This window comes from Tubulanus polymorphus, chromosome 7, assembly GCF_964204645.1.
Source record: "Tubulanus polymorphus chromosome 7, tnTubPoly1.2, whole genome shotgun sequence".
Lineage (NCBI taxonomy): Eukaryota > Metazoa > Nemertea > Palaeonemertea > Tubulaniformes > Tubulanidae > Tubulanus > Tubulanus polymorphus.
Genome location: NC_134031.1, coordinates 17080716 through 17093075, shown reverse-complemented (window position 1 = coordinate 17093075; position 12360 = coordinate 17080716). Strand labels below are relative to the sequence as shown.

At 39.5% G+C, this 12360-nt stretch overlaps 2 protein-coding genes across 2 annotated transcripts; both read left to right on the top strand.

Annotated features, from left to right (window-relative positions):
* The first annotated feature begins 7825 nt into the window (after window positions 1-7825).
* LOC141909214 (uncharacterized) lies at window positions 7826-8873 on the top strand. Its single transcript, XM_074799600.1, has 2 exons — window positions 7826-8725; window positions 8799-8873. The coding sequence occupies exons 1-2, from the start codon at window positions 7826-7828 to the stop codon at window positions 8871-8873; spliced, it is 975 nt and encodes a 324-aa protein (XP_074655701.1).
* A 1073-nt stretch (window positions 8874-9946) lies between these two features.
* LOC141909213 (protein patched homolog 1-like) lies at window positions 9947-12354 on the top strand. Its single transcript, XM_074799599.1, has 8 exons — window positions 9947-9958; window positions 10105-10230; window positions 10311-10655; window positions 10777-10900; window positions 11024-11151; window positions 11310-11393; window positions 11492-11662; window positions 11882-12354. Exons 1-8 carry the CDS (start codon window positions 9947-9949, stop codon window positions 12260-12262), a joined length of 1371 nt encoding a protein of 456 aa, XP_074655700.1. The 3' UTR covers window positions 12263-12354.
* The last annotated feature ends 6 nt before the right edge of the window (window positions 12355-12360 follow it).

The window sequence follows — 12360 nt, the reverse complement described above, 5'->3', positions numbered from 1 at the left end:
TTCTCAGAGATGGAGCCATTCTCAGAGATGAAGTCATTCTCAGGATGGAGTCATTCTCAGAGGTGGAGTCATTCAAACTATTGCTTTTCTTACTACATTGTATTAATTACTTATACATATATAATGTTGTTCAAGTGAATAACGGCTTGTTGAAGCAGTTGTCCGGTCACAGATTATCAAATGGAGCGAGTTTAAGTTGTAGAGGTTTCATCTCCAATATGCTCAAACCAAACCTGAGGAACTCAACGTAACATCAATGCTTTAAGGGAGGGAGGTGTAAAGGGTTCACCAAAAAATTCACAATGTTGTGAGGAGTGCGGAACACAAATCAAGCACAACAGTGATGACTGATGTAGATCATCTAGAGGCTATTTATGTTGCTTCACGAATTTAACCAATCACTCTCATTATGAAACTATTGTGGCCCAGTGGCAGCTGATAGACATTTCAATACTGTCTGCTAGAGGTTTTATAATACAGCACGTTTTTCTATTCATTCAGATTTATCAATCATAGACTGCTGATGTCTAATGGATAATTAACAATCTGTTTGATTGTCTTTTCAAGTTACACTTAAACCCAGTGGAACAAATCAAACACCAGCCATTAATTCATCATTTGCCATTTTTCCATTTTTTACTTTCTATTCTTAACTTTTACGAACGTTTCTCGGTGTTCTGTGTTTTTGAGTTGAGGTAGGAATAGAACCCTGCCCGCTCGCTAAGCCAGCAGGACACTAACCCTTCGAATTACTCTCGGACCCCACTCTTCTCTTTATAGAGTTCTTCTCTTTTCTTTATATTTTTTCTTTTTTTCGAGTCGAGGTAGGAATAGACCCCTGCCCGCCATCTAGGCGTGCCTGACACTAAACCTTCGAATTGCTCTCGGACCCCACTCATTATATCAGCATTTTATGCTGTTCAGTTTTGTGGCTAAATGCTCACACGTTTGCTTCATACTTTACTTTTCGCATGGCTTTTATTTTCCTCTTATCGGCCTCTCGCCGACACTCATCAGTTCCGACTGGGATCAAGTGTAACACAGCAGTCAGTGACACTAAAGAAAGAAGCCTCACAGTTCTTTATAAAACCAGTATTAGAAGCAGCAGCAGCAGCAGCACTGATATTGTCTACACACCGCCATAAGTCCGACACGTAAATCATTTCATTCTCAAAATAGATTCGTGAAGACAACAGAAATACATTTTTTCATTCATGGCCCTGGTTTAGTGACCGAAGAATCAAAATTTGGTCCATAGCTCTGGGTTGGTGACCAAAGAGTCAAAATTTGGTCCATGGCTCTGGTTTGGGGACCAAAGAGTCAAGGTTTGGTCCAATGCTCTGGTTTAGTAAGGTAATCGAGGGGTGGGCTGAAGACCCCTAGAGACAAAGTTTGGTCCATGGCCCTGGTTTAGTTATCAAAGAGTCAAAATTTGGTCCATGGCTCTGGTTTGGGGACCAAAGAGTCAAGGTTTGGTCCAATGCTCCGGTTTAGTAAGGTAATCGAGGGGTGGGCTGAAGACCCCTAGATTCAAAATTTGGTCCATGGCTCTGGTTTGAGGACCAAAGAGTCAAGGTTTGGTCCAATGCCCTGGTTTTCGTAAGGTAATCGAGGGGTGGGCTGAAGACCCCTAGAGACAGAGTTTGGTCCATGGCTCTGGTTCGGCGAATACAGTTCAAAGTTTTTGATTCGGCACCAAAGAGATTATATACCAGCACACATAACATGATATTGAGCGTTGCATGTTTGATCACGTGTATAAAGTCAATGATTATACAGTGAATGAGTTCATCAAAATCACTAATAATTAAAGTCTCGAATGACACATTGATCAAAGTCTATGTGAAACACTGATAACTGCAACATTTATAAACTGATATGATCGTGAAAAATGGCAAAATAAAATAACTGTAACTAAGAGAAATAAATCTACAATTTCTACCGTCAATAGATATGTGAAATGTAAAAAGAAACTCTATTCCCTTAAAATGGGGTTCACGAGTTACTCACAATCTAAAACCTCAAACACAGATATAATCCTAATCCGTAACTACGATATTCTTTTTATGAAACCGTTAGCTCTTACACAACACTTGGGGTGAAAACTAAAACTACAGATCTGGTCAATAAATCTGTTCTATGCGTGTCAACTTATCACTCTGAATACGAATATTCAATAGAGTAAAGATGAAAGACTTCTTAATACGTTTAAAGTGTAATTAGTTCGCAGTCTTATTCTGTATGAAAACGAATAAGCCACAAATATACTGTAGATAATAGAATAGAATCCTATTCAGAAATGAATGTCATCGAACGATATAAATCTCCAATCCGTGTCATCATTGTTTCCCCGATAGATTATACAGTTTATTATTTCATAAAATGTCTTTTTGAAAACACTAGGAAGGATATTCATCTATAAATAGTGATACCTATCTGTGCCACGTGTAATAATGGCCCTAAGTTGAATAATGGCCCTAAGAATCGAAAAGTCCGGTACTGGTAATCGACTGTAAAGGTGTCTTATACTGATTAATCCTATTTGTTTATCTATTAGAATACAATATTAAGATGAGACACATTTTCTGAAATGTCCTGTAGTTGAACATCAAAAATAACTACCTATAGACTACCATCCCTCCCAGTCCCAGCCCTACCACAGCCCCACCCTCCCTCACACTGTCCCTCCCATCCTCCCAGACTCCATCCCTCCCCCCTCCCTGACCCCTTCCCTCCCCCCTCCCGGACCCCTTCCCTCCCGCCCTCCCTCACCCCATCCCTCCCCCCAACCCTACCCACCCTCCCCGAACCCCGCGGTTAGATGAATTGAAATGTTCTGATGTTTTAGTTAGACGGATGGGAATCTAATGAAGATGAGAGAACATTAAATCACTGTTCAATCACAGGATGAAGTAAAGCAGTGATCTGTACACAATGTTACATGTATCTGTAACTGTTCAATCAGTATGAAATAAGTACAGCAGTTCTTAGAAATAAGTATCTACAGAAATTCTAACTTTAAAGATACAAATGTGATTGTCACGAAGGAACCTGATTGATATCGCAGTTGTATTATTGACATCAGGAACCAGTTTCATATTGATTAGAAATAACATTTGAGTTAATCGCAGTAGGAAACCTACAAGCCCGGTTTAACAAAACTAACCCAACATGAACTAATCCTTACCAAATATACACCGATATCAGTGGGGGAAATTATAATGCAATAAAAAAATATACAGATACAACAGGTCACTGTGATATCATTTCAAAACACGATTTATAACACTATAAAACTGGTTCCTTGAATCAAATCAACAACTTATAAATAAATATAAATTTAACTTATCTTGAATTTCCATTAAGCGATTCCTGATGTCCAGTGCAGAATCCAAACAAGTGATGCTTGTTGTCCTGTGCTAAATCCAAGCAAGTCTGATTGTAAAACAGTGATCTTGTTGTCCTGTGCAGAATCCAAGCAAGTCCGATGAGCTGAATACAAGTTCCCATTGTAAAGTGATACCTATAAATAGACAAATCCAAGATTGTTTTCTTTCCTTAGAAATAACTGCAGAATCATCAAATTTAAAATTCAAACTTACAAATTAACTGTTCGCTCCAATCTGTGTAGTTGATTTCTTCAGGCGGTTTTTCTATCTGAGGTTTAGGTTTCGCCTCCATAGTTGAACGTGAAATATAAAAAGAGAAACTAATGAAGAAACAATATGAATATAATCTGTTTCTGAAACTGATGAAGAAAACATTTAAAAGATGAAATAAACTTACTCTGTTTTCACCGTTTCTGATGTCAATTCTACATAACATGGTTTTACACATCTACAAATTAAAACAGAACATTCGATACTTTCAAAACACAATAAAAACCGAATGAATTTACACGGTATTCACTAAAACTAATTCACATTTTGCAGAATCATTTCCGAATGAAATTGGTGTGAGGCCCATGGTCAAATATTGGTTACCCGTAATATCTGAGGTGAAATACATTTGCATCATTTTAACCCATGTGATAAACACTCACCGAATATTGAGATATTGAATTATGGGGTGTGAAGGGAGGCTGTAATGTTTGGGAAATGGTACGGTTTTTGTGCGTTGCGTTGTATTTTGGAGGCCGCCATTTTCTTGCACCGGATCAAACCAGTGGACACAATGACCACACACGTCATAATGTTCCAGATTCGCGCTTTGCGCATGTCAGGAATTTACGTGTTGGGATCGAGGTTTGGATTATTCTGAGGAGAGTTCTGCATTATAATCAATGAATTTCTTCTCATAAAAACCTAGCTATTTATCAAAATCATTAGTTTCAGTTCTTGAATGTTCAGTTTTTTATTTCCCGATACGAAGTATAAGCCTTGCTGCAGCTATGCGTGATAATAAGGTCTTAAATTGAAACAGAAGTACAGCAGTTTAATTTACAGGAATTCTAACTCTGAATATACAAATGTGATTGTCACGAAAGAACATGATTGATATAACAGTTGTATTATCGACATCAGGAACCAGTTTCATATTGATTACAAATAACATTTGAGTTAATGGCAGTAGGAAACCTACAAGCCCGGTTTATCAAAACTAACCCAACATGAACTAATCCTAACCAAATATACACCAATATCAGTGGGGGATATTATAATGCATCGAACAAATATATAGATACAACAGGTCACTGTGATATCATTTCAAAACATGATTTATAACACTGTAAAATTGGTTCCTTGAATCAAATCAACAACTGATAAATAAATATAAATGTAACTTATCTTGAATTTCCATTTAGTTATTCCTGATGTCCTGTGCAGAATCCAAGCAAGTGATTCTTGTTGTCCTGTGCTAAGTCCAAGATAGTCTGATTGTAAAACAATGATTCTTGTTGTCCTGTGCAGAATCCATGCAAGTCCAATTGTAAAACAGTGATTCTTGTTGTCCTGTGCTAAGTCCAAGCAAGTCCGATTGTAAAACAGTGATTCTTGTAGTCCTGTGCAGAATCCATGCAAGTCCAATTGTAAAACAGTTGTTCTTGTTGTCCTGTGCAGAATCCAAGCAAGTCCCATTGTAAAACAGTGATTCTTGTTGTCCTGTGCAGAATCCAAGCAAGTCCGATGTGCTGAATCCAAGTTCCCATTGTAAAGTGATACCTATAAATAGACAAATCCAAGATTGTTTTCTTTCCTTAGAAATAACTGCAGAATTATCAAATTTAAAATTCAAACTTTACAAATTAACTGTTCGCTTCAATCTGTGTAGTTGATTTCTTCAGGCGGTTTTTCTATCTGAGGTTTAGGTTTCACCTCCATAGTTGAACGTGAAATATAAAAAGAGAAACTAATGAAGAAACAGTATGAATATAATCTGTTTCTGAAACTGATGAAGAAAACATTTAAAAGATGAAATAAACTTACTCTGTTTTCACCGTTTCTGATGTCGATTCTACGTAACATGGTTTTACATATCTACAAATTAAAACAGAACATTCGATACTTTCAAAACACAATAAAAACCGAATGAATTTACACGGAATTCACTAAAACTAATTTACATTTTGCAGAATCATTTCCGAATGAAATTGATGTGAGGCCCATGGTCAAATATTGGTTACCCGTAATATCTGAGGTGAAATACATTTACATCATTTTAACCCATATGATAAACACTCACCGAATATTGAGATATTGAATTATGGGGTGTGAAGGGAGGCTGGTAATGTTTGGGAAATGGTACGGTTTTTGTGCGTTGCGTTGTATTTTGGAGGCCGCCATTTTCTTGCACCGGATCAAACCAGTGGACACAATGACCACACACGTCATAATGTTCCAGATTCGCGCTTTGCGCATGTCAGGAATTTACGTGTTGGTATCGAGGTTTGGATTATTCTGAGGAGAGTTCTGCATTATAATCAATGAATTTCTTCTCATAAAAACCTCGCTATTTATCAAAATCATTAGTTTCAGTTCTTGAATGTTCAGTTTTTTATTTTCCGATACGAAGTACAAGCCTTGCTGCAGATTTGCATGAAAATAAGGTCTTAGATTAAAACAGAATTACGACAAATATTGATCAAAATCATTTAAAGATTTGAATGATTTATCTTGTAGATAGGCAGGCTGTATGTATCAGTAAAACGGATTGTAACTGCTCCGGTTTGTGTCACGGTCGAACCGGTGTACAGTAGCTACATTTACAATAACACTTGAGCTTGTTTTTAAGGAATCGACCTGGATTGGAATCAAAATCCTATTGAGAGATTGCAAAGTTTGATTGATTCAACACGTATTTATAGTGAATTACGCGGTTTTATTGAAAAATCTATTTTCATAACACCTTCGTCGCAAGCTGCGCTGATAGTATGAATAGATTAGCAGTATGTCTAGGAGTCAGTGTCTCATCCTGAAATATGTGAACAACTGGTTTTTGGTTTTATCAGAAAAGGTGATAAATATTATAGGACAGGCTGGTTTTGTCAACAGGCAAATCGGGCAGTACAAAAACTTAGTTACATTTACATCGCAATTGATAGTCATCATTTGGTACTGGGTACCAAATGATGACATTGCGGTGCTGCATATAGACCTAGGTCGCGGATCAGCATAGCCTAGAGTGAGGATCGTTGAGATTATGATTTCAGCTTGTTAAAGCCCTCATGAAGCAGCAGAATCGACCAAGGTCTTTAGCTAGCCGAGTAGGAAATAATATCGTAAATTTCTCATATAAAGGGGCCATTCAGAACTGAATATTGATGCACCATCACAATATGCTATATACTCCAGTTTCTACTTTATCACACAGAAAACACTTTCTGTCAACTTGTGGGATGTTCAAATACCTTCCCCTTTCCATCATTAGTGTGAGCATTCAACCTGAGACGCGTTAGAACAGGTTTATAGTTTCTTTGTATGTCGAGGAACAATAGATAGATATGGCTCGCTTTGGAAACCTGTTTTTTTAATTGTCTATTCAATTCTAATTCGTTTGATAAATTCCCATCTGTCCCGTTTATTTTGAACCTTACTTGAACCTTATGATACAAATCATGAAGTTATATTCAGACACAGTGGAGCGGACGTGTAAACAACTAATCCACAGACAATGGTCGCTAGATTGGAAAACAAAAACATTTTACTGTTGTGTAATTTGTTCGATGAATAGGGAATGAGGTGCGAAAAATATCGTCGTTATAACAGTTGGCGTGTGGACCTCTATTCAGACTGAAAAAGCTCTCAAAGTAAAGGTGCAATTCGATTTGGAGAAGTAGACAAATTTACGTCGAGGGAGGTAATAGTTCGGAGGGACAGGTATGTCGGTTTTATTTCGTAGATTTGCGCTCTCTCAACAACGTGTTGAAGATGTGTTGGCGTTTGAAGGTTCAATAATCTTTTGTTTGCCGTCAAATGTCTTACTTATTTCTTTGCATTTGGTCGATGAAACAATGAAATGGAGCCCAACGATAAAAACGACGAAGGGTCTAGTTCCCCTAATGACCAAAAACCGCAACGGCAATATCATCAATTTAGACAAACTGTTGACGCTTCAAACGGAACAAATGATCGTATCAACCTTTCGCCCTGGAAAGTGTTCAGAATTGTCGCACAATGGCCATGGCCTAGTTTTGGTAAGCATAAAACATTAAATCTGTGTACATTTTCATGGTCATAGATTGGCACAGATTGTCAATCGCGCTCGATCATAAAATGTTCTACTTTCCGCGATTAAGGCCTGTAGAAGTGAACGGTTTTTCTGAAAATTAATCTGATCTCAATATCGCAATACATTATGGATAATGTTTTTTTTGGTTTATTTCAAAATGCTATTTTCTCAATCAGCCGTTTGCACGTGTATCCACCTGGCTTTCATCGGCGTGACGGTCGGGCTCTATGTCACCGGGTACTCGATCCTGCCCGTCGACTTCAACAAGATTCCGATGATATGGAACGAGGACATAGCCAGCACACGGATGCGCGCGTGGCGGGAACGCAACTCCGACGGCACGACAATACCTCGATACGTTCTCACGAAACTCCGCGATCGATACTATCCGAGATATACAATCGAACTATACTACCGGGCGCGCGACGGGGACGTTTTTACGAAACGAAACCTGCAGACCATGCAACGAATCGAACATTCGCTGACGAACATAAGCGAATATCAAAGCAAATTTTGTCTCTTGGATGAAAATCTAAATTGCACGAAACCGTTGTCTATCCTACGGTATTTCGACGGTACCTACGCCTCGGCGAACTCTGCGCTGAACGATCCGAATTTCGACGATATAGCGAATGTTTTATTCTACGCCGACAGATCTCCAGAAACCTCGGAATTGTTACAAGTATTTCTAGCCAGAGACGCTTTGATCAACAAGGCGTTCGCTTTATCCAAGTATACGCGAACGATCATTCCGATCGGTTGGCCTCTGACGAATACGACAGACGCCACAGCTAGATTCGAGAAATATCTCATAGAAAATATAGAACCCATCTTACTAGAAATCCAACGCTGTCACAACAGCGATACATTCTTAACCTTCAACTATTATTCGTATGAACTTATGCAGAAGGATATCCACACAGCGGCTATGAACGATTTGAAATTTGTAGCCGGCAGTTTTGCGTTCATATTAGTTTTCATAATCATCCACACACGATCTCTATGGCTTTCGGCCGTGTCAATATTTGGTATTCTGTCGTCATTCGTTATAACGAACGTAATCTATAGAGTCGTTTTCCAGTTCTCGTATTTCGGACTGTTCCACGTGCTTTCGATGTTCATAATTCTAGGTATCGGCGCAGACGACGTTTTCATATACTACGACACCTGGCGGTCGTCTGCTCTTCAAATTTACCCTTCGCTAGCTCACCGATTTTGTGATGTGTACAAACGCGCCGCCAGCTCGATGTTCGCGACCTCGTTGACTACGATGGTTGCGTTTTTCGTCAGCGCTTTCTCGCCGATGCTTATCGTTCAAACATTCGGCCTTTTTACCGGGTTACTAGTGCTCGTAAATTATCTAACGGTTATAACCTTGTTTCCGATTGCTGTGCTCATATACTGTATATATTTCGAAAAATGTCGCCCTACAACCGCCGGCGCGTCCCCACCCCCTGAAATAGAACACGTCAGTCCTGGCGATTTGTTCGGACAATGTTCTCAAGGGCAAATCATGCACCGCAACAACGCTGTTCTGAATGATGGCAACATTCTTGACAGGAGTAGAAGCGAATCCGACGTCTCAAAAGTAAAATCAAGCGCGAAAACGATATCGATCGGATTAAAAGAATTATACCCCCCGCAAACTAGACCGAATAGACGAAGTGTTGTCACGAATCATGCAGTTTCACCCGATTCGTCAACCATATCGGATCCAGATACCGACTCAAACTCGTCTTCTAAGTCTCAACGAAGTAATAGTGTTTCGGGCACCAGCGTCACCAAGCGATGCTCGAATAGTTGCCTGCTTAAACAAGGGAACTGTTGGACACGATTTCTCCGAGGGCCATTTCTTCGGTTCATTACAAATACATTCAGCCGTTATCTAGTGATGGGATTTTTTGTAACGTTGGTCTGCATAGCCGTTTATCAATGTACCACGATAGAGGTAGACTCGCAGCACGTAAGTTTCTATGGAGGAGGGGGGGGGTAGGGGTAAAACCTTTCTTTCATCTTCGCAACGTGAAGTCATACCTCTCATCTCCGTTTTCAGATTGAAATATTTCGCAAAGACAATAACTATGCAATTGCCAATCGGCTGAGAATCAACGGCTTCCGTCCCAATAACTTCGACAGTAACGTACAAATAAATCTCGTCTGGGGTTTAAAACCGCGTGACATGTCCACGTGTGACTTTCGGAACATCGACGATTTCAAACATTGCAAGGGTGAATACGTGAGCGACGACGAATTTAGCATTTCGTCCGGAGTTAACCAAATGGCAATGTTGGTAAGTTATTAAAGATAAGTCAATATCCAACGATAAGATCCTTATCACCTTGACTTCGGTGATTACTTTTTTCTTACCCCGATAACGTCACTGATCATCAGGTTGGAATGATATTCGCTAATCATAGTTGGGTGTTTATTCCTCAGGAGTTATGCAATAATCTGATGAATATGACGCGGAAAAGAATTACCGATCTTATGATAAGAATTGATTCGCAAACTGGTAAACCCGAAGTGCAATGTTTTATGTACGCCATAAAAGATTTTATGCAGGTAAGAAATTCGCAAGATACCCCGCCATGGTGGCTACGTTTTCGATTTCTCTTAAAGTCCGAATGATTTTTCATCTTTAGAAAGAGAGACAAAAAGCGGAGTACAAATCTGTTCCGGTGACGCAACCGGCCACACCGACCCTACCACCCGATCTGGATCCAGCTATTGCAGCCCTGTTACAAAGCGGACAGGTTACCCCTGAGATGTTGCGCAATTATGGCTACGAAGAATTCATCCCCTATTTGTCAGCGGCGGAGGCAGTCAACAACAACGCGACAATTAATGCTTTGCAACCGTTTCCGAAATACCCACCAGACTGGAACCCCGATTTCCCGATGACGAAAGATAATATGAAAGTTTTGATCGACAATAACCCACAAATATATACGGATCCACTTGATTCAAATTACACGAATTGGTTGGAGGTATGTCCGGAACTGTATATATTTGTAAATAATTGTTGGCCGTGACACATTACAGACGAATTGATGTCTGGGTTTTGGGGAATTCCCTTATTGAGATGAGTAATGTTCTAATTGAGGACAGATAGCGTTGGGATACTGGATCACGAATGGATACACGATGACTAGAACGACCGATTGGTTCACTTATGCCGGCATCCTGGGGGAAGAAAAGTTTTCATACTCATTACCCGTCAGTCTAGTTAACGGTAAAAACAACTTTACTACAATTTACAAGTTTGCCAAGTCCCACAATAGAATAGAATATGAATTCCCGTTGATCATATAAGTCGTTTTTTTTTTAAATCGATATCTTTATCCGTTAAAAACAGGCCAATTCTATGGCACTCGTCTGAAGTACGCGGCGATAGTTGTAAATACGACGTTGGATAGACGTATTGTGAGGTATACTGATGGTCTTCAATACTTTCAACGATGGGAATCCTTCGTCAATGATATGGTTTGTATTCATTCAACGTCATGTACGAAGTATATCTTTAAAATGCAGACAACTCAAAAGCGTCCCCGTTATTTACACAGTCGTTTCTATGAGGTACTATCCGTCAATGTGACAGAATTTGAAACGCTCGTAAAAAATTACATCACTTCTATTTCTAGAATGCAAACATGCCGTCTGGTCTCAATAACGCATTTTTCGTTGTGAATGGCCGAAATATATATCTGCATCTGAAGATGGGGAAGGTAAATGAACAAAATGATACCGTTTGAAAAGCGACACAAAATGGCATCTGTTGATAATGCATGTTTTCATTTAAACATTCCGCGCGACTTGATTTCAGTCGATGGTCTATCAAGCTATTTACGGATTGTGTCTCGGCATCGCTTTGGCCTGCCCCGTGCTCATTATGGGAACTAAGAATATAATCATCGGACTAATGGCGACGTTTACCATCTTGCTGAGCACAACGTGTGTAGTCGGCATGATCCCTGTAGCTGGTTGGAAATTAGGGGTTCGTATATTGCCATTTTTATTCTCGCCATTATATACGGTCATACAAATTCCTCGAAAATATGAGATAATCACGAAAACAATCTAGATGAGACTTGTCTTTCGATCCTGTAATTATGAATTATGGTCCATCATTGGCCTTATAAATCACCTGAAGTCAATTCATTTCGGTCGTCGTTTAGAATAGTAATAGATATTCCTGTAAAAAATCGCTTTTTAGACAATGGTTTCTTTGAATTTGTGCCTCGTAATTGGACTGTCTGTCGATTATACCGTTCACCTGGCGGAGGGATACGCGTACGCGCCTTACGATGACCGCAAGGCAAGGACCTACTTTATGTTCGATGAGGTTGGTTTACCAGTAACAGCCGGGGCAGTCACCACGCTCGGCGCGTCGTTATTCATGCTTTTCGCCGAGATGCAATTTCTCGTGCAATTCGGTTCGTTCATGTTTTGCACTATCGGCTGCTCGTTGCTTTTTTCGTTGACATTTCTCTCGACGATGATGGCGAATATTGGGCCGCAAAGAAACGAAGGTAACGTCACGAAATGGTTTTCGAACTGTCGGAATCGAAAGCTCAATCCACAAGACCGTCCATGAATCACCGCGATCCTCATCATACTATCTGAACTGTTTTTCTACCGTTCGTATTTATTTCAGACAAGCACTTTTGATGTTTTAGATTAAAAATTTACACC

Coding starts and splice junctions, on each gene's coding strand:
- LOC141909214 (XM_074799600.1), top strand. CDS start 7,826: ATGCTATTTTCTCAATCAGCCGTTTGCACGTGTATCCACCTGGCTTTC. Junction 8,726..8,798: donor CGTCATTCGTTATAACGAAC/GTAATCTATAGA, acceptor TCATAATTCTAG/GTATCGGCGCAGACGACGTT.
- LOC141909213 (XM_074799599.1), top strand. Junction 10,901..11,023: donor ACCCGTCAGTCTAGTTAACG/GTAAAAACAACT, acceptor CGTTAAAAACAG/GCCAATTCTATGGCACTCGT. Junction 11,394..11,491: donor TGCATCTGAAGATGGGGAAG/GTAAATGAACAA, acceptor ACTTGATTTCAG/TCGATGGTCTATCAAGCTAT.